This window comes from Hipposideros armiger, unplaced genomic scaffold, assembly GCF_001890085.2.
Source record: "Hipposideros armiger isolate ML-2016 unplaced genomic scaffold, ASM189008v1 scaffold_114, whole genome shotgun sequence".
Taxonomy (NCBI): domain Eukaryota; kingdom Metazoa; phylum Chordata; class Mammalia; order Chiroptera; family Hipposideridae; genus Hipposideros; species Hipposideros armiger.
This window is the reverse complement of record NW_017731464.1, coordinates 3,196,249-3,219,343: the sequence shown is the minus strand read 5'-3', so window position 1 is coordinate 3,219,343 and position 23,095 is coordinate 3,196,249. Positions and strand designations below refer to the sequence as shown.

General features: G+C 40.0%; 1 protein-coding gene across 2 annotated transcripts in view; it reads right to left on the bottom strand.

Moving 5' to 3' along the window:
• GFPT1 (glutamine--fructose-6-phosphate transaminase 1) overlaps positions 1-20,842 on the bottom strand; it is a 79,603-nt gene extending 58,761 nt beyond the window's left edge. For both annotated transcript variants that reach the window (XM_019647685.1, XM_019647686.1), the window contains exon 1: positions 20,655-20,842. In XM_019647685.1, the coding sequence (XP_019503230.1) occupies positions 20,655-20,661 (7 nt within the window). In that variant the 5' untranslated portion in view covers positions 20,662-20,842. The remainder of the gene's footprint in view (positions 1-20,654) is intronic.
• Between the last annotated feature and the right edge of the window lie 2,253 nt (positions 20,843-23,095).

Genomic DNA, 23,095 nt, shown 5'->3' with positions numbered 1-23,095 from the left:
TGCTGCTGAGAAGATGCTGTGCTATGTTCCTTAGGTATTTGGGGGCAGGAAAAATGTTGACATCAGGCTATAGATAAAGCTCTGTAACTCTACTTAGTACTCTGTTTTACTGTACAACCAAGTATGATTTTTCAATGAGCTTCTTACCTGCACACTTAAAAAGCAGCAGATAAATGTAAGAACAAGAAGTGGGTAAATATGATGTAGTGGAGCTATTCCACTAAAGATTTCTAGATCTCATCTACAAAATTCTATGTTTTGAATCCTCTTTTCCTAATTTTTCTATCACTCAGAGCAGCCCTCTGAGTCTCAATTTCCTGTGCACAAAATAGAAATGACTCACTTAGTACACTTAGTATTGTTAGATTAAATGAGGAAATTTCTGTAAAAATGCCTGGCATACAGTAGGTATTCATAACACTAAAGTTAATTCTAAACTAAGGAGACTTCAAGTCTGATAACAATTGTAACACAAAGACCCAGCCCTTGAAGAAAATGTCAGGTCACAAATTTCTTTTCTTCTCAAATGTTTATTTAATATTAAATCTTAAACTGTCACATAATATTGGCATACCTGTTCTACGCCTTCTACTTCTGGAATATAAAACTGCAGCATGTTCTGAATTCCATTTTTCAGAGTAATGATTGAACTGGGGCAGCTGGTACAAGAACCTTGGAGTTTCAGCTGTACGATGCCATCTTCAAAGCCCTTATAGATGACATCTCCTCCATCTTCCTGCACAGTTGGGCTGTGGTCACATATATTTGTGATATATGTAAGAGAATAGAAGTTTTCATCAAAGATTTTTAATACAACTCAAGGCTTAGATTTCATATCGGCAAAATTCAGTGAGAGCTACTTTTACAATAGAGAAAATAACTGGGGCTAGTCTCATTTGTAGTTTTAATTTTGTCAAAATTAATTCATACAAATATTTGCTCTACTTATTACATTTTAATCTTGCAAACAATCTTTTTTAAGCATTTAAGATTTCAAATTTCCTAATAATTATAATGATTATCTTAACATATACTCATTCACTTCTTTTGAGTGAACAGAGGGAGACTGACACACACTGGGGTTTTTTTTTTTCAGGTAAACTTTTCATTGAAATATTACATTAAGACAGAAAAATGCCTAAATCATGTACACTCGATTCAATTAATTTTCACAAAGTGAACATACATTTGTCCCAGACCAAGAAACAGAACACTAGCACCCCAGAAGTGCCCCTTGCGCTTGCTTCTAATCACTTCTCCCAACCAAATGTAACCATTTTCCTAATTGCTAGCACCATTGTTTAGTTTTGCCTGTTTTTTAACTTTAAAATTTATAAATATAAATTCCATTTAGAAAACATCTAGTATTTTTATTTTTTTGCATCTGGCTTCTTTTGCTCTTTGAAAGATGTACCCATATTGTTGCATGTAGTAGTAATTCATTCGATCTCACTGCAGCATAGTATCCCACTAAGCGAGTATGCCAGAATTTGTCCATTCTACTGCTGATGGACATTAGGGTTAATAATAGTTTGGGGCTTTTANCCCTTTTTTTCCTTCCTCTTTGCCATTCTCAGTGGACTGGCTTTTCAAGATTACAAACTCACTGTCAGAGCCTTAGACAGCAAGTCTTCATACTACAGTGTATCGAGCAGGAAGAAAATGGACAGGAAAAGAGCCTTCTTTATGTAGATTAACTCTCTCTCAATCAAGGAAGAAAATCTTTCCAGAACTTACCAATAGACTTTCTCTTACAACTCATTGGCCAGAGCTGGGTTATAAGTCCACACCTGGACTAATGACTAGCAAAGAGTGGGGGAAGAGTTCAAATGACTGGTTGAGACTAGTTAGAATTTATCCCCTGGGATTGAGGTAGGACCCACCTTCCCTGGGCACATCACAACCAAATGATAATTGAGAAGGCTTTTCTCAGTAAGAAGCAGGGGTGTATGCTGGGTAGGCAACCAAAAGTTTCTCCAGCACTCTCCATACTGCCCACTCCCTACTTGTGCACCATTTCTAGCGAAGCGCCTCCACTTTACACTCAAGCCATTGTGAGTTTCTTGCAGTTCCCAAACAAATACATTTCACAGCTTCCAGGTCCTGATTACACTGCTCTTTAGGCTTATAATGTTCTTCCCCACCTTTTCTCCTTGTTCTTCATGTCTGATTCCTTTTGTAGAAAATCTTTCCAGTGCTTTGGCCTCTCAGTTCCCTGATTTCCTCTCTTCCAATAATCTAATCCATCACCCATCTCAGCCACTTACTACATGGCCAGACCCAAGACTTGTCATTAACTGTGTCTCCTCCATAATCTGAATTTCCTGTAGCTTCATCTAAAGGGCAGGTTAATGTGCCTACCTTACAAAGCAATTCCCAGAGCCTAAGATGAATTCACATGTAATAGCTCAGAAAACAAATTATCCAACCCCATTATCTGGTTCTGTGAACCAAAGAACAAAAACGAAAACTTCAATTCTTGGCATTCTCAACTAGTGCAGTTCTTCCCGTACCCATCTCTATCTTAATCTCCATCCTTTTGAAGGCCAGAATTCCAGAGAAGCAGTGTATCCATCTTTCCTTTCCTGATATTGTCTGTGAACTCTTCTCTCTCAATTACTATAGGAAAATGAGAGAAGGATAATTTGCTGTCCGGGTTGCCTAAAAAAGCAGTACCCTTATGGTAGAAAGAGAACTGTCCACATTTCTGGCATGGCACAGGTTACAGATCTCTGAGTCAGGAGAAGCCAGTAGAATAAGGTCCAAAGCAGTTTCTCATCTTTTTTAAAGAGCGATTCTACTTCATGAGGTAAAGCCTGAGCATTCTAAGGCAGTTCTTTTCACTTCAGACTGTACTGTTTTATAATTAATGGAAATTTGTCTACATTCTAGAACCTGGTTCTTCATCAGTTTTCAGCATTATGATTTGTTTTTCTGAGGTGTTTTTTTTTTCTTTTTTTTGTCTCTTAAGGAAAAGTTATATGTTACTACATTGGGGGCTACTAGCTAGATGCCATTTTAAACCAGAATTGTTTAGTTGATCTATTTATTTATTTATTTGTNCTGGGGAATTGGGGGAAGGGGAACAGACAAGTTGCTGTCGTTTTGTTCTTCAGTCTAGTTGTGGAGGACCTCGCTTCACTGGCCCAAGTTGGCACCATTATTGCGCTCTTCCCAGACTAGGCAGATCAGTCGCCGGCCTCTGGATGGCCGCTCATGGGGCCTGCTGGCCTCTCACGCTGGCTGCTGGCTACACACGGTAGCCCATGGCAACCCACTACAGCAGGGGCTACAGCCCACGCCATCGCCAGCGACTCAAGGCAGCCCAGCACGGGGTTGAGCTGTTGTTCAGCATCTTAGCTGTAGAGGGCAGTGTCACTGGTGCTCATATGTGGGATCCAAACCGGAGCCCTCTGGCATCCCAAGCCAGCTCTTAACCAACGTGCCACTCGGCCGGCCCAAGCATCTCACTTTCACAGCACCACAACCTTGCATGAGATCTGGGGCTTTTTCTGTTACTGCTGTTCCTTCATAAAGTATCTGTAATATGAACAAACTAAACCATTTGATTGTAAATCAAACTTTTATGTGTTCTATACTTATTCCCCCTATGGGTTATTGACCTTTGATAAAGACTAAATGCACACAGATAACTATGAGTCTCAAATAAGTATTTTGATTAGATCATTAAAGGACAATGCATAGAATATAAATCTTTTCCCAAAATGTTACTTTAATATAAATGTATTAGAGAATATTGATTCTCAACTAGTCTAGTCTCCATGATGGTGACCAGCATCAGCTAAACAACCTACTAAAGGAGGATATAACCTAGCTTATTTGAAGGTCATTAATTAATAAAACATATTACACTGTCAAGATTTGTCTACAGTCTGAGGCACTCTGAAAAGTCCAGTGTTGCCAAATCCCAATAATTCAGCACAACCAGAAAAATTCACTACCAAATCACCATTTTTTTAAGAAATGTAATTATGATGATAAAGTACAAATCTAGAGAATTGAGGATTACAAATAATAATCAAATACCAATTTAAAAATTTTTAATGCGAATGATATAAAACTTTTTAAGACAAGTTATATACACAATACATTTTTTAAAAATTCAGGGGCCGGCCGAGTGGCGCATTGGTCTTGGGACGCCAGAGGGCCCCGGTTCAGATCCCACATATGAGGGCCAGTGACACTGCCCTCTACAGCTAAGATGCTGAACAACAGNCTCATGACCAGCTCTTATAATCTCACACACCTCTCCCCCCATTCCAGGGGGAGCTCTAAGTGATCATGAGAAACTTCAGTAGCAGGGAGGTAGCTTGCTTAGTCACCCACTGACTGCATTGGAGATAACAGTCCACAGCACATACAAAAAAAGAGACAAATTAAAAGAAGCAGTCTAGGTGAGTAACAGTTTTTTCCAACATGCCTTTCCCCCACCCCCGCTACCCCCCAGGGCCCAAACCATGGGTTAGTGGGTCACCTAGGCTTGGGGCCAGATCATTTAAGGCATTTACTTGAGTTTTCATATGTGCTAACAATGAAGAAATATTTACAGATTCATCTAGTAGAAAAACAACATTTCGTTTGGATAATGACACAGGTTCTCCTCCCCACCCCCGGAACTGGATACACAGGAACAACAGAAGTCTAAGATCAGAAAGATTAATACGTGGTAGCAACTTTAATTGGGAGATCTTCTCCTTCGGTGAGAATTACATTTGTAGGCTGATATTTAGATGTTAATGTAGTCTTAACATCTACAGTTAGATGTGGACGTAGTCTTTGGAACCTGTCCAGGCTGTATAGACCATATATGCTGGCCAGGAGCAAATGGTGCTCCCTGGCCTAAGGAGGTGAATGGGAAGGAGAGTATTCCAGACTAGGACCCCTACCATCTCCCCTCTTTCAATGGTGCATGAACTGGCATGTATAGCATGTCTCCATGGGTCCTGACTGCATTGGATGACAAAGTCCCCCAGAGAGAGCAGTTCCTCCCCACCAGGGGTATGAACTGACCCATCCCATCAGAAAATCCCATTGCAGATTCCAGTAAATGGTCCCTGTTCCAAGGACAGTAGGGATTGGTGCCCTCATTATCATAGGTTGGTTCATGCGTTGGTTCAAACATCGGGACTATTGCTGTCCTTTGTTTCCACACCTTTACATATTGGGTGCCTCAGCCTGAATTCCCAGCCTGGCATAAGGAGCAACAGGCCTGATGTGTTGGTCATTTAAATCTATTAACACTGGGAAAGTACCTTCGTCTACCTAGTCAAAGTAGATTTTCCAATTAATACCTTGTCTATTGTTTAAGGACACCACTTTTCCATTCCACTAACCCAGCTGTGGGTTATATGGGATATGAAACCTCAATTCAGTAATTACGTTTACCAGGTCACTACTGGGGGTGCCCCAAAAAATGTATATACATGAAGTTGTATTCATCTTTTGTTATTAGTATATATTATTACAATTTTAATANATTTCATTAAGAAAAAATAGTGGAGCTGAAGAAATCTTTAAAAGGGTAACTAAATTATGAAGGGAAAAAGAAAATGAATTTAAAAAAAATAAAAGGAAAAAAAACCCTGTAAAATATAATCACATGTTTTCATCTAAAATTTTTTATGTAGCACAGGCTGTATGTAAAATAACTAAATAGAAATGTCTTAAAATAAATAATTTCTTGTTTGTAATATAAAGACAATAATTAGTTGTAAGAATTAAATTAGATAATACATGTTAAGCACTAGTGCTATATCAAATATGTTGTATATATTAAATAAATGCTGGTCCTTTTTTCTCCCTCAAAAAATATCAAGAACGAAAATGAAGAATAATAAGGATAGGACAGATGTCTCTGAAGTGGGAATGACTGGGGGTCACCTAACACAGATTTGCTCATCATGATCCTACATTGGGGGGAAATAATTTGAAGCCTGAAAATTCAATTTAGGAAATTTTATATCATTGTTTCCTTCTACAAAAGTCTGAGCACATTGTTCTAGGTGAACTTAACAAGATGGACAATCTTTACCTTCATGGAGTTTACATTCTAGTACAGAAAAGACAGGTATAAAAATAAAACAAACAAAAAATATGATTAAGTGATAAGTGCAATGAAGAAAATAAGCAGGGTGAATGAGCTCTGGAGGAAGTGCCACTTTCACCAATATGGTCAAGAAAGGGCTTTCTTGAGAATTCAGAACAAATAACACTTTAAACAACAGGGGAAAACATTTTACAATTGGATATTTTGTAAGAACAACCACAACCACTGGGATTGCCACCAAGGAGGCAAATCATAATTCTCCTCCACACATAAATAGTTACAAGAGAATACGGGACTAGATGTAACATGTCACTAACCCAGTATGTCCACTTTTATGGTGCACCAAGAACTCAGAGTAATCCTTTCAAATTGCATAAGAGGATTTGAATGAATACTTTTTATTTCGATGCAAAATTGGACACATGATTAAGNTTTTTTGAAAGGAAGCATTAAAAAGGGAACCAGATGTTAAATAGTTAAGGGCCTAACTACAGAGGACCAGTCATCCACAAAAATGTGATTATAAAAGGACCAGAAAATTCAGTTGTCCCAAATGACCTCTTCCCCTTGCCTATCACAGGCCTGAAGTCCACTTGTACGTGTATATTTAATGCAGAACACCTCCCTCCCCCATGAAGTCTACACTACGTCATTACCATCTGTTCATACTTGAGAGTGAAACTATGTACAGGATTACTTTTCATTACAATATCAGGTGTGAAAAGGTCACTGAGGACATGTAAGTTCTGATGGGGATAAAGTAAAGATAATTCTGAAATTAGAAGGCAGGCAGATCTGGACAGATTACCTTCGTGGATGACACTAGGCAAGAAAGGGACAATATAAGGGCATGTGGAATTGAGTATGGTAATGCAGAGAGGGGCTAAGATTTGGAAGAAAGAATTAGAAGTAAGTTGGTGATGCAATCAAACTTTACCCACTGTGATGGTTAGTTTTATTTGTCAAACTTGGCTCAGCTACAGTGCTCAGATACCTGGTCAAACATTCTGGATGTGTCTGTGAGGGGATTTTAGAATAAGATTGACATTTAAATTGGTGGACATGGCACTCCATAATGTGGGTGAGCCTAATAAAATCAGTTGAAGGCCTGAATAGTACAAAAGACTGACCTCCCCAGAGCGAAGCATTTGCCAGCAGAACTGAACTTGGACCACAACATCAGCTCTTCCCTGTGTCTGCAGACAGACAGCCCACACTGCAGATTTTGGGACTTGCCAGCCTCCATGATTGCATGAGTCGATTCCTTAAAATAAATAAATCTCACTATCTCTCTCATAATAATAATATCTTATTATTATAGATATAACAGATCCTATTAGTTCTGTTTCCCTAGAGAACCCTAAAACACACACCTAATGTTGATCTTATTGATCTCCTCAATGTTGACTATATCTATTTTGCCTTAGATTTCTAGAGGATAAAGCTTTCAATAATAATAGAAATCCACTCAAACTAACTGAAGCAGGGCTAATTATGGCTAATGTCATTGGAAAGGACAGGGATACAAACAGCTTCAGGCACATCTATATCCAGGGACACAAAACAGTGTAGTCAGAACTCTCTTTGATTCTCCCTCTCTCTGAGCTCGTGGACAAGGAATGACCCTCAAACAGCTCTGGAATATCTTTACAGCTCTTGGTCCAGGGGGGAGAGAGACTATTCCTCCATCCTCATTTTTTATTTTTTTTTGTCAAGAATTCTTATGGAACCAGTGTGAGTCACATGCCCACTCCCGTGGCAAAGAGAGCAGGACACTGTAATTGGGCAGTTCCACAGAGCCACACAGTCAGCAAGAGGTAGTAGTTTGTCAAAGGAAAGTTCAGGCGGTGTTGCTACAAGAATGAATAAGGGACACCAAAAGACAAACCAAAGATGCCCCCTGTTATCAGGTGAACACAGTCTACCAGGAAACCTCAGGCTTGGGAACAAAGGATACTGACTCCAACTAAAATATACTCCCTCATACTCCTCTCCAAGATGGCTTCAAATTTTCCCAGTAGGCAGAACCTGGGGCAATTGTCTAGCTCTGCTAGAAAGAAACTCATTCTACTTTCAAGAAGTTGTCAACAAATTGGAAAGCATGAGATTAACTGGTCCTATGTACTATTTCTGTCCTGTAGGATGTGATCAGAGCCAGAATGGAGGTGGCCCATTCAGGGAGCTGCTTGGAGCTGAAAGATCACTAGAAATGTCAGGTGACAAAAAATTTTTTTCTTTTAAGGGACATAAAAGTCAACCATGCACAGCCTGCAGGTACCCTGTAGAGTTATCATAGATAAGGATTTGGAGTTATAAGGCTGGGGTTTCCCAAAGGGATGTCAATTCCCGCTGGAGTGGAGAGCAGCTAGCTTCATATTCTTACATAAAAAAAAATGGACACACATGCACTGCTTTGGCCCACTATGGTCTGGAGCAAGTAAAAGATGAAAAAGACTTTGCCCACTAGAAAACAGCACCTATGAAGACAAGGGATGCTTTTCTCCTCCCTCAGGTAGGAAGACTCAGGAGTACATAGGTCCAATTCCCTTAGGGCAAACAGGATAGTAGTGATGTGCACAGGCTCTGCCACCAAAATGCCAGGATTCACGTTCCTGGGTTTTCCATTTAAGTTGTCTGGCAATGGAACATGTACTTCTCCTCTCTGTGCCTCATAGGGACATTCATAATTACCAATCTCATCGGATTAAATGACTTCATAGATGTAAAGTGCTTACAATAGTGTTTGTCACATAGTGAAAGCTCAATAAAGTTTGCTATTTTTACGTATGTTGCTCCTTATCGTTTTGAATAGAGCTGTATACTAATTTTGGTTAGTAAAAACGCTTCCAAGTGCTTGGCTTATTCTTGGCCAATAATCTTCATTTCAGGGACGGCTGAGTGGCTCAGTTGGTTAAGAGCTTGCTCAAGAGTGTGAGCTCTGAGCAACAGGGTCGCCGGTTTGATTTCCACATGGGCCAGTGACACTGCACCTGAGCTGAGCTGCCACTGAGCTGCCAACAGGTGGCAGGATGGCTCAGCTAGTGAGAGCATATGCACCTAACAAGGTTGCCTTTTTGAGATGGTGGGCTATGCCCGCAACTATAGACTGAACTCAGCACCTTGAGTTGAGCTGCCCCCCAGGTGGCTCAGGAGATACAGCATGCACTCTTAACAATAAGGCTGCTGGTTGGACTCCCGCATGGGATAGTGGCTACGCCCACCTGCAACTAATTGAACATAGCGCCTTGATCTGAGCTGTGCAACCCGACTTGGAGCTGAGCTTGCTGCGCCCTCCACAACTAAGATTGAAGGATAACAACTTGGCTGTTCCCCTCTCCCAATTCCCCAATAAAATCTTCAAAACAAAATAATAATAATCTTCATTTCAAATACCTATTGAAATGTCCCATATTTATAAAGCGTTTTCAAGAATCCTTCATGTAAAAAGATTTTATATACTTTGGGGGGGTTTTACTTTTGTTTTAGCTAAACACAACTAATAGTGAAGGATTAGTTTGTTTCTTTAGGACTATGTAAGAGGAAATCATGTATAATTTAAACATTCAAAAATAAAAACCTGACTAAACTACACTTTCTAAATTAATCTTTGATTGAAATAGTGGCTCAATTAATTTAAAAATGTTAGTTTTCATTTTAAGGTCAACANGTGAGTCGCTGCCACCTGCGATGACGTAGGCTGCAGCCCCTGTGGCAGTGGGTTGACATGGACTACCGTGTGTAGCCAGCAGCCAGTGTGAGCAGCCAGCAGCCACCGTGAGCATCTGTCCAGAAGCCCGCGACTGATCTGCCTCGCCCGGGAAGAGCGCAATGATGGTGCCAACTTAGGCCAGTGAAACTATGTCCTCCACAACTAGACTGAAGAACAAAAAAAGGACAGCAACTTGTCTGTTTCCATCCCCCAATAAAAATCTTAAAAAAAAAAAAATCATAGTAATTCAGATGTAAGGTAATGTTAAATTCACTGTTTTCAATATATGTGACGTAGCAGCACTCAAATTTGCTATTTCTAACTTCAACCTCCTTCATTTCCACTGGCTCACTATATGAATCTTAAGATCTTGAGTATAATTTCATAGGAAAAGGGGTACTCTAAACCAATACCCATTTCCAAACAAATTTTTAAAATTGTGACTGTTTTGATAAACTAATAAAATTCACATTCAACATTTGTTAACTCACAAAAAAGCACTCCTGAAAAAAAAAAGTGCTCTTTTCTTAAAGAACCCCTGTGAATACTTTGAACTCCTGTGTGTCCCCAAAGCTTCCCACTATACCACCCTGCCTCAGCTTCCCCTTCTGCTAAATGAGCGGGTTTAACTGAGAGATGCTAAAACAATTTTCAGAGTAAGTGCCAACAAGTTATTAACCATTAGTGGCTGTGGAACCACCACTAAAAAGGATTCAGGGCCTAATTTCCTAAACAGGAAGGGAAGCCATGGCTGATTAGCAACATCTATTACCTGGGGAGTGACAGCATACGGGCCACATATTTCCTACCTCTGTCACTTGAGGACATCTATAGTCCCCTCCAACTAGATGGGCTATGATTTCTGAGAATTCTTCTCTGACTGCTGTAGAGTCATTCTTGATAATTTTGACATTTTGTAAATACCGTATTTGCCGGCGTATAAGACGATTTTTTGGCCCTGAAAAATATGCCTCCAAGTGGGGGGTCGTCTTATACGCCAGGTACACTTCAGATANTAAAAATGGTCTAAAGAAACTATAGCCAAAAATTAACATTTGTTAAATCTAACAAGAGGGCAAATTGGTGAGCTTCCTTTTCTGTATGTTTGAAATTTTTTTATAATTGAAAAATTTAGTTTTGTATAATAGATTCATTGTATACACAAGTTTTCAAAAACGATGGACAAAACTAGTACATAAAAAGTTTTGTTTCCTCTGGAATTGGTTCCAGAGCTAAATACAACACAATTATAAAAATCTGTATTCCCATGACTTCTGAAATCAAGACAAATGTGAAGTAAGAAATTTTAAAAAAAGAAGATAAATATTAATTACCCAACACAGTACCTGCTTCTCCTGAAGGAGTTTCCTCAGTAACTAAGGGTAAGCCGGATGCAAAGAAATCCATGATTGTTGCATAAATATCTGGTTTCAGTAAATTCCAGTCTAACTCTTCACTTTGCTGTAAATATGTGAAGGAAAATGCTAATTTTTACCCAAAGGCACAGACAAATATAAAACAATATTTTGTATCTTTTAAGAATCTCTTCCTATACATATATCCTGTACTATGCAACAGTACCCATTTTTGGAGAATACATGTCAGTTTCAGTTCTTAAAGGATCTGGCTTATAATGGCTTTCAGAAGATACAATCTTAGAACATTTCTCATTTATTCATTCATCAAAATTGTATTAAGTTTGCTGTATGTACTATGCTCTATAATAGGGGATACCAAAATGCTTAAAAGATGTTTTTTTCATGAGGTAAAGAGAGTTAAAATACTGAATGGATTCTCTGTGTTTAAAGATGATAGAGATTTCCCATACTTTTAAACAAAACAGGATATAATTGCTTGATCAAATATATAGGATATCCCACACTATTGAAAAAACTCAATTTACATATATCACTTAAGAGTACTGAAGAAATCCAATGACACAACTGTAGAGCCAAAACATATAATGTGTCTTATCAATGGCAACTGGGCTGGAGGACTTGTAAACTGTCAACAAGATTGATATCCCTAAGAAAGAATCCATAACTATTTCACCTCTGTATCTGGCCAACCAGTTGATTCCATAATTCTTAAATGCCTACATAGTACCAGCATCTAAAAACAGCAAGGCAGGATATATTATTTTAGTTTTCTAAAGGAGAGCTCTTCAGGAGAAAAATCTATTAGATGTTTAAATAGATGAAAAACTATTTAGACTCCCAGGAAGCTGTTAGCTGGGGTCAATGNTTTCCTTTGTGATTTCTTTGTTGACCATGGTCTTCCTCTGGTTTTGCCGCCATTTCAAGGGTAAGTCCTCTAGGGATCCCAAAAGGGAATCTGGATGTTTCTTGAGGCCCCACCTGCTTTAACAGACCCTTAAACTCCAATTTTTGTCACCATCCCCAGCACTGTAAGACTGCTAAAACTCTGTTTAGCTTTCCAACTGCTTTTGTTTGACTTCTTAGTCTCTTTCCCTACACAGCTAAAACTAAGCAAGTGCCATGTCAGAAGAACCTGAGTGTTAGGCTTACTTTTTCTTTACTTCTCTCTAGAATCTTGGCACTTTAAGTCAAGGCTTCATTGGTAACCTAGAATTTTAATTTTTGTCTTCCCATCTCAATGAATTTGCTGAGAGCTAAACAGCTCCTCTGATTCTTAGCAGTTGCCCCTGACCAGCTTCTCATACTCTAGCCTCACACCAAAGCTCAGCAAGTGCCCCAAGGGAAGCATACATGTGCTTTCTTTCTCTATAGGATCTTATGTGCTTTGGCAGCTATCTAATGCCTTCACATATAACATTTTTTAAAATTGTATTTTATCTAGCTTTTACTGGGACTTCTCACTGGGACCATAGGTCTACTACAAGCAAAAAGTACAAGCCTGCAGTTCTATTATTCTTTATGGGCAATAGCCTATAAATAGGAACTTCTCTCCTCACAATCCTCCCAAATACTGTCATTTTTTTTCTTTCTAAGAAATTTGGCATTATAACAGCATCAAACCTAAATGGTGACTGTGAAAGATAAATTCCTTTATTGACTCTGTTTAGATTGTTTTAAAATTTGGAGTGAATGTAGAGAATGTACAGGCTTTACATTCAACTGTCATGGTTACCTACTATGGTTTAATATTAACTTATGTTGGAACTCTACTATAATCTCACAGACAACCAAAAGTACATGCTATAATGAAAATGGGCTGTGCAGTATATCTGATCTCAAGTAGAAAGACAAGCACATACCGTATTCTAGTGTCTAACAATTCTTTAATCATTGCCACAACTTCATCATCTTCTTCAGATCCTAGAAACAATTATAAATAAAACATTATCAATAGCAGAAATTTCATATTCATGCAAGTACAAGTATTAAAACAGGATTATTTTAACTTAATGCCTCATTAAAAAAATAAAAGCACAGAACACGTCACTTGGTAATGGTTATAAAGTGATTTCGGGGAAATGGAAGGATTATTCCTTTGATTCTCTGAAGAAAAATTAAGAANGGCAGCTCTGCCTCCTTAGCTGTGCGCTATCCTACATAGACACTATGGTGCCCTGTCTCCTGGGTGTACCCAGTCTGCAATGCTAATAGATGGGTCAGTTGCTAAAGTGACTATTTTTGCCAGGGCATCTGCTCCCTGGTTACCTGGAACTGTAGATGCTTTATGGGATGGGACATGGAAAACAACAAGATCTGTCTCAGGCTTTTGTAAGTGAACCCAAATGTCTTTCCACATCTCTTGTCCCCAAAAAGATTTGTTCATAATCATCCAACTCTCCATGTTCACTATCCAAGCCATAAAGTCAATTCCTTTAAAATGGCCCAATTGTCAGTCCACAGGACAGTGGCCATGGTTTCTATGTGATGACCAACCAAATAGCTCTTAATTCAGCTCACTGACTGCTGTGATTTGTTCCTATTCCCATCCAGATAGTGTCAGGGGATGACTGGATTACAACTGCCGTACAGGTGGGCAATGGCCCCAGCTAGAGCCATCAGTATACCAAGCTCTTAGCCAGAACTTCCTGTTTCTTTTTGCAGGTTGCAGGGAACGACACAGGGTTTGGAGGGTCTATATATTCAATAGGGTATAATAATTGCTGCATCTCTAAAGACAGAAGACTGCTTGACAGAGTCCAAGACCAACTCTTCTGCTGTAGGTAGGCATGCCTCTTAGTGAACATAGGCGTCTGGGCCATGTCAGAGGCATGTTGGTGGAACATGTTGTCTATCTGCCCCTTGATGGGAAGTTCGTACTGTAACTGGCTGCTCTTTGGTAAAACTCCACCTGCAGGAGCACGGCATACACTGCCAACAACTGCTATTCTGTCAGGGTGTATCTGATATCTTCCCCCTTCCATTATCGGGACCAAAATCTAAGGGGCACTCCTTTTGCTGTTTTTTGCCATAATACCTGGCCCGTGCCTTCCAGGGTTACTGAAACATCTGATTCAAATGGCACCTCCACCTGGGAAATTTCAAGGGCTTAAATCCGTTTACTGTCTTCTCCACATCAACCCAACCTTGAACAACCTCACCAACCCACCGCAACAAAGAACCCTTTGTAATTGTGTGCCAGTCAAGACACTGATACGGAAGAACTTTGTTTGTCTGACCCGCATGTATACAGAGCTTAGTCTTATTTCAACCTTTGGGAATAGGCCTGGAGGAGAAGAAAGTAAATGATCTGTGANTTTGTTCTGTGTACACAGTATCTACCAAATTAAAACAGGAAACCTGGTGAAGGGCTTTATTATTTCCAGAATAAAGCAGCTCCTCAAATATCATTGTTTCATTCAATGTCCTTTCATTTTAACGGTGATGAGAAAAGAAAAAAATCGATTCCCAGCTAGGGCCACTATCTATGTGGAGATGGCACGTTCTCCCCAAGTCTGCATGGGTTTTCTCCAGTGACTTTGGTTTCCTCCAACATCCCAAAGACGTGCACAATAGGTGAGCTGGCGAGTCTACATTGTCCCAGTCTGAGTGAGCGTGAGTGTGAGTGGCCCTGCAATGGAAGGGTGTCCTGTCCAGGGCTGTTTTCATGCCTTGCTCTCTGGGCTGTCGGGATAGGATCTGGCTATCCGTGACCCTGAACTGAAATAAGCGCGTTGGAAAATCACTCTTACTTGTTTTTATTCATCTTTCTTAAATGTATGTATACCTCACATTTATTTCAACGTTTAATATTGGAAGTGTTTTGGGTCTTTATTTAGAAGTTTGGTGATGTTTTCGTAATCAGAAATATGCCATGGGGTATTAACTCTTGTTTATATCAATTAGCCTACAGTAAGATTGGTTTCGTTATTCATCTTTCAACTTAAAGTCACAGTTTCCAAGAACCTATCCTTGATATTAAATGAGGACTTATGGTATATTGTTAATCACTAAAAGTAAAGCAACATATAAAATATGAGGACATTTTTCTACAAAACCATATTATTGCACCTAAGAAGATAATGCTCTAATATCACCTAATACAATGTTCATATTCAAATTTTCTATATTATCAAAAAAAGTCTTTTAAAGCTGATATGTTCATTCTAGGATATAATAACAGATCATACCTCACATTTAATTGTTGTCTCATAAGAACTCTTTTAATCCAGAATGCTCTCCCCGACTGCCCCCTTTTCCCAAAAACAGTGTGACTTCCTGACAAACCAGGGCCAATTTTCTTGCTGAATGTCTTACCTTCTGACTGTGTCTAATTGTTTCTACACAGTGTGGTCTAACCAGCTCCTCTATTCCTTGTATTTCCTGAAAACTGGAAGATAGACCTAAAGACTTGAGTTAGATTAAAAATTGGGATCAAGCATATGTATGTATTTTATATTGTCTATTGGTCCCCTATTAATTATGTTAAGATTCATCACTGGTTTAAAGTAAAGACAGTCAGATCACTTACCCTATGATATTCTAAAAGCATCTGCAAAATATTTTCTAGGGCTTTAGATACTGACAACATTGATTTGAAGACATTCATATTTTCTTTCTTTGTGGTCCATATAATAAGAGTGCATTTCCCAATCAGTGGAATCATAAGTGAAATATCATATATCAAATTCCAATTCCAAATCTGCCTCCTTTTTAAAGACAGGAAGTAGTTGTATGCAGCAGAGGAGACTCTACTCCCAAGTCAAAATGTGCTTCTAAAGCACAAGTTTTCTTATTAATGGAATACACTTGGAATAAGTGCCGCCCTTACTGAAGCAGATGCCTGCACCTACAGGCATCATTCTCAGAAAATGGCAGCTTAAATTCAATGACATGAAAGAACTTATGAGTACCTTGCTTAACAAAATATTCACACACGACCTGGATGACAGACTTGACATACTTTGGTGAAAGCAATTTAGTTTTAAGTAAAGGCTATTAAACCTGATTAAAGTGAAAACTGAATGCAATTTAGCTGGTTAATCAAATTATTAAAGTTCCTATGCCTCGTTGAATTTATGTCCTGATGAATAGGAAATTTTACTTCTATATTTTTCACTTGGCAACTTTAGTATTTTCAGACCCTAGACATCAGAATTTGTCCAGCCTCTTTCTTCAGTCTTTCCCTGCCCTCCATTCACGGAGGTAGATTTTTCAGTCTTGGGGACTTTCCCTGGGTCTGTGTACTCACATAGGTGATTCCTCAACTGTGTAAATACAGAACTTTTTGTTAACATCAAAATATTCTGAGGGTCCTATACAACAGTGGGTTGAATTTTTATAATCCAACTTTTATTCAATTTACAGACAATGCTTAGAATATGAATCAATCAATGGATACCCCATAATAACTTTACAGTTCACAGGTCAGAGAGCAAAGCTCTAGAACTCAACTTTTCAACTCTATCAGGGACCTCAGTTCCACAACTCTCCCTCCTTTGTTGGTATACTTGCCCTCTTCCTCAACACAAACTCAGATCCTTCTGCCTTCATATATGCAACATCGCTAATGACTTCATTAGAGCCAAATGCAATTAACTTCTCTCTGCAGTATTAAACATGAATGACCTTTTTCTACTTTGGCAGATTCTGTCCAAGGCAATATACTACTTTGGAACTCTTCTGCTTCTAACCACTGCTCCTTGGCCTCTTTTCCTGGCACTTCTATTTCTTCTTTCAAACCCACTGGCAGTGGTTCTCAATCAATTTCTGACTCCATTCAATATTGGGTAACATATGCCATCAATGACATCTTTCACAGGGCACTAGCTCTCTACCAGCTGGCACTATTCCTCAACATGAAAGTCCTGCCCAATCATATACAATGTTCCTGGCCTAACCAGTTTCTGAATTTCTAGTCATTCCACTTGTGGGCTATAACATGGCAATGAACAAGGACCGTTTATTATTACCTACACCTGTTACATCTGAGGAAACAGTGGTTTCCTCAAATCAGACAGCAATTCCTTAAAGGCAATTCCTTCGCTTTAATCATCTCTCCAAAGGGCAGAGTGCCAAGTATAAAGGCATCACTTCAAATATCTGCTAACACTTTCTAGGTACCTGAAATATAAAGTAAAAAATTACCACACCACAGAAAGAGAACACTATTTGCAGAATGCTACGTAGGGATGATGTGAAAGAAAGGTTCCATAATTAAAGGTTTAAGAAATACTGAGTTAAACAAAGCTAACAGGTTTATTTGTAGATCTTCCTAGAACCTTTAGCCTTGCTAATTGCAAATCTCCAAAAGCAGAATTTCCAAACTTTTGTGTTATAAAACTCTTTCCCATCTTCTACTGCTCATTACCTACACCTATTAACTTCTCCCTTTCCGGGGAACACAATTGAGGAAATGCTTATTAAGCAATTATTTTCTTTTACAACTATTTTATATCCAGTATGATTTCTAAGTATATGTTAATAGTATAGGTTTTATGATTTATCCTAGCAACAAGTCTCAGCATCCCTCAATTACTCCAAAAGACATTAGACAGTATAATTACAAATAACTTTTTAAGGATTCATTTCAGGATACTTTTAAATTGCAGCTCCCTCACTGTTTTTAAACATAACCTCATTTACAAAAAGTCTATTTATATACACTAACATTTATTTAAAAAAAAAACAAACAGCAAAATTTGTTAAAAGATGTGGGTGCTTTAAACAACGTGACACTCTCTTCACCAAAGTCAAAGGTAAAACAACTAAAAAAGAACTAGCATATTTCAAAGGACCAAGAATAAAAGGAAGATAAAACAAATTTGGAAAGTAGGCACACTATTAGTCTCTAGGAGATTCATAACACTTATGAGCACATTAAATGTTCTATGAAGTCCTCTAAAGAAACCAATTTAACACTGTTTAATCTGTTGCTCCCCAAATTTACCTAACCATAGAATCTTTTTTTGTCTAATTAACACTTATGAACATCCTAATTCAACCTGGTAGACATTGTAACAATTTAATCAGTATATCAGATTGAAAAAAAGCATATCACAGAATGGTTAGCCCTTTTTTTTTTTTTTAAGATATTTGATTCAGGAATTGGGGGAGGGGAACAGTGCTGGGGAATCGGGGGAAGGGGAACAGACAAGTTGCTGTCCTTTTTGTTCTTCAGTCTAGTTGTGGAGGACGTTGCTTCACTGGCCCATGTTGGTATTATGATTGCGCTCTTCCCGGTGAGGCAGATCGGTCACCGGCCTCGGGACGGCAGCTCACAGCGGCTCTTGGCAGCTCACACCGGCTGCCAGCCGCTCACGCTGACTGCCAGCCACACACGGTAGCTTATGGAAGCCCACTGCAGCAGGGGCTGCAGCCTACACCATTGGCAGCAACTCATGGCAGCCCAGTTCCAGGTCAAGTTGTTGTTCACCATCTTAGCTGTAGAGGGCAGTGTCACTGGCCTTCATGTGGGACCGAACCAGGTTCCTGCTGCTCAAAGCTGGCCTCCCAAGCCAGCTCTTAACCAACACGCCACTCAGCCAGCCCAGGCCTCATTCTTCTGCTTCAACATTTTGCAATGTTGAAACAAACAAACAAAAATATTTTAGAAAAACCTGGATAGGCAGCAGGTAATCAGATGTTAAATCTCTAAATTTTCCTATAAAATCTCATTCCCCACTCAATTTCTTGGCCTAGAAATTTTATTTCGATGATTAAGATGTGGGAGGAAAACAAAGGCAAACTTGTCTTAACCTTCAAAATTTACATTAGGTGAGGAAATAAATCCTGGACCTTATTCCTGGAATCCTGCAAAACTCCAGTCTGAGTTAAAAACAGGACCTCAGGAATGCCTCAAATACTAGTTCTTTCTTTCTTATTTATAACCTGTGTGTTTCCTTGGCAATAAAACTCTGTGGAATGGGGATGTTGACTAAGTGAAAACTCTCAACATCTAGTCTCCACCCTGCAAGCCTCTCTCTACTCTACACCTTTTCTAAACCAGATCAGATATTTTCTTATATAGCACTTTGACTTCCTTTTTCCTGGAACAAGGTAAAGAAACGACACGGAACAAGGTGAAGAAATGACCCGCAACCAGAAAGCCAGGTATAAACCAGGCACACACCTCATCATTCAGGAACAGTTAATTACCAAATGAAGCACACTGAGGATTAACCAGTTTGCAAATTCGCTACTTCACAGCTCCAAGTTAAATTATGTTTTGTAAAACCACTGTACTAACTAGACATAGCAAAAATATATCCGATTCTAAAGTGAGCTCAAACTCTAATAATTTCAGCAAGCTATTTATAGGTGTTTCTGTTTCTGTTTTTTTTTTAACCTATTTTAAATTTAAACCTGCTCCTCCTTTTCAGAAGCTGAAATTCGCATAATGTTAAATACAGGAAAAATATACACTAATGAGAATAAGCCATGGCTGGCTGAGCTCTTCTTGCAAAAGGCTACAAAGAATCAGTTTCCCAGATAGTTTAAAGTCTATTAAAGTTATATTTCCCTTAAAAAAAAAAAGTGTTTTTTATTCTTCCAGGGTGTGGTCAGTTGTAAATTTCAATAAGGTAATAATACAATTCTTTATACTAACAATGGCCAAGTTAATACCAATTTTAGTCCATATCAGTCATTCCAGATATAATTCTGACAATCCCTTTTAGCTAACACTTTTAGGTAATATTAAAACAACTAAGTCTCAAAATATGGAATAAAAGAGCCTAAACTTTATGATTTAACTGTTCTAGGTAAAACATTTGTTAAATGTTGATCAATATTTTTCATAGGTAAGTCTTTTTAAATGGGAGCACATGCAAGTGATAAATGATGTACGATCTATCGCCATGGTCACTTCTGGGCCTCTTCCACAGAGGATTAGGTCTAAGCCCATTCACCAAGTTATTGATTAGCAATAGTTTCTGTTGATACAGGGTGGAAGAAATAAGAACATCTATAATGCCGTTGTCTTAGCTCTAGTTAGATTGTAATTCTGTTTTCTATTGGGCCTGACAGAAAGGAAGCAAATGAAAGATGAATATTTATTAAAAGGTAAATACTAGAAGAATACAAGGTAAGTCCAAGAGACGTCACCTGATGTTCCACAGGTTGCCTAACCTGGTAGACTCTTGTGAAGACACCTCCCTCCACACCTCAATCCCCTCAACCATCCCCTTTTCCAATACAAACCTTTCCCTTTCCTCTTGGTTCCCTTCTCCGCGCAACCCCACCTCCCCCCAATACAGCCCCCCAGGTCCCCTATAGGCCCCGCCCTCTTCTCAGGTGCTCTCCTAAGTCCACCACCCACCTCTAGCTCGTAGAAACCGGCCCCCGCCCCCAGCACCCGCAGCCACCGCGGGACGCCCCCCGCCCATCACCCAGACTTCGCACCCTCCACACTCTCGCTTCCTCCCGCGCCTCGGGCCTCAGCAGCGCCCGCACCGCACCCCAGCACCACCCGGTAACACGCCCCCCGCCCGCGGCCCCTTACCGCACATGATGCTGGAGGCACAGTCCGCGCGGCAAGTGGTGAACGGCTGGCAAGGTCAGGAGCTCACGCGAGCCTGTGGGGTGATCAGCGGGGTTGGAGGCCAGTGGGGCGCCGACACGACTCCCTCCGGAATGCGACAGCCAGAGTAACCACTGCCTTCTTGGCCTCCCGGGCTCGCCAGCGACTGCCTCCTGACCCCGCCCCTCAGCGCGCACCGCGCCGCCGCCGCCGCCGTCCGCAGGTCCCATTGGGTCACGTCCGCGCCGCTCACACGCAGATCCCGCCTTCCCGCACCGCCCCACCCCTCCCCGGAACCCACGCAGGCGCTGCTCTGCTGGCTGAGAAGACGTGGCAGCGAGCGGCTCGTGGCAGCATCCGCTTTGGGTTCCTGGAGCCGCCCAGCCCACGTGCGAGCAGCGGGAGGGATAGCGCCGCGGGGAGGAAGAAACTAGGTGGCTGGCAGAGAACAACGGAAAGATAAGGAAAGAGCAGAATGGAATTGTTAGCTAAGCAAATAGCGTTGGGGCGCGCGCCTAGTGCAGTCCAAGGCCCCAAGCTCCGGCACCCCTGAAGAGGGGAAAGACGAGGAAGAAATCAGGAGGCCTGACAAGAGGATCCTGAAGGACAACAAATCAGGGTGGGAAAGAGACATAGGCCGAAGGAAAAAATGCAAAGAATTGAGGTGAGGGGAGAGAGATACCAGTTTTTCATTGAAAAGTTCCATGCAGTTTCGGCCAGTATTTCTCGTAAGCAATTCAGTTCTCGACTTAGGCTCTATTGTAATGTACTTGACTTCCAAAAGCTCTCGGCACCCGGTCCGCACCCCCATCCATTGCCTCCCTAACCCCCAGTTGTTTTTTTTTTGTGTGTGTGTGTGTTTTGCAGAGGGGCAGGAGGGGAGACTTCTGTTCAGCCACCTGAGAGGACTGTAGGAATTGCCTAGATTGGACAGCCTGACGTTTGATTCATGAGCGATTAATTCTATTAATGTACCATTCCTGCCAAGAGAAACTTAATCAAAGAGAAATGATGTTTCTGAGAATTTATTGCCTGAGCATTTGCTTTAGGAAGATTTAAATGGTGTCTTTAGTCAAATATAGGTGGTTAGCGTAACTATTAATGATTCTAGGATACAATCAAGTAAAAACTTGTATGGCGTACAGAACATGGCATGGACTTCTGACCCCGGATGTCTCATCTTTCCTCACACTACTGTTCTCTTCCTACCCCAACTGCCAGCCCTTTACACTCCAACAGCACTGAACAGGTAGTTTCTCAATTGGGCCAGCATTCTCAAATCTTTTGCACACATTGGTTACTCTTCATGGAATCCCTACCCCTTCTCTACTTAAATGCTACCTCTTACCTTTCTTGTCTCCCCCAGACAGACTTAAGGACATGCATTAACCTCTAATTCTTTGAGCTTCCCCCTTTAAAGCAATATGCTTTGATATTTTATTATCTTTTGTATATTTCCCTATTAGGGTAAGTTTCTTGAAGCTAAAACAAGTCTTAGCATACCCAACAACTAGTGTAAACCCTAGCATAAAGTAAGGGATCAAAAGTGCTTTTGAGTGAGTGGGAAAAAGTCAAATATTCTTAGCAGAATCGACTTTCTATGGTTAGTTATATGATCAAGTGAGCAAAGGGCTTTTCAGTTTTGTTTTTTAGAGGGGAAAAAAGGCCTTTTTATCACTGGCCTCAAAAAGAAGCCAGAAAATGTCATATTTAACGAATAAAAGTACTTCTAAAATTTAAGTCCTTTAATATTTCATGACCTTAAAACATGTTCCTAAATCACCCAGAGCAAAGTTAAAAAACAAATAAAAAACCAGTGATCTGTTAGATAATAGACAACATGTTTCTTAATTCAAGAGGCAAGGTCTCTGTGGATATAAATCTTAACCTCAAAACCCTCATCTAAGAGTTTCTGGTAAGACCTCAGTGATATTGCCAAGCAGTCAAGGTATGATTCCAATGTTTGAGCAATACCTTTGTGCACTGCCATAAACCCTGTCAGTGCTACAAAGAAAATGCCAGCAGTCCTACCAAAGTTATCATGCTCAAACTATAATAATCTATTGTACTCCTGGCTTTCCTCTTCTGCTTGTTACTCCATCATGACTGTCAGTTTGTCTTGTTCATCGCCATTCTACAGCTATTTTGGAAGGTGCTTATGCACCAGTAGAGAGGAAGAAACTTTGAAGGCTAATATTCCCCAAAATTAGTAGACACAGACCAAGGGAAAAGCCCCAAAACTGAAAATCTACCTCCATAAGCAGAGGGCAGAAGGCAGGGAAAGACGGAAGAAAGAGGCTTGCCACTCCAGTCTGGCAATTAATAGAATGTATTAAGCAAAACGTACATACAAGGCATGTCTTGGGTGGCTGCAAAAAAAAAATGGATTCCCATGCCGCTTGGCAGGTGCCAGAGAATTATAC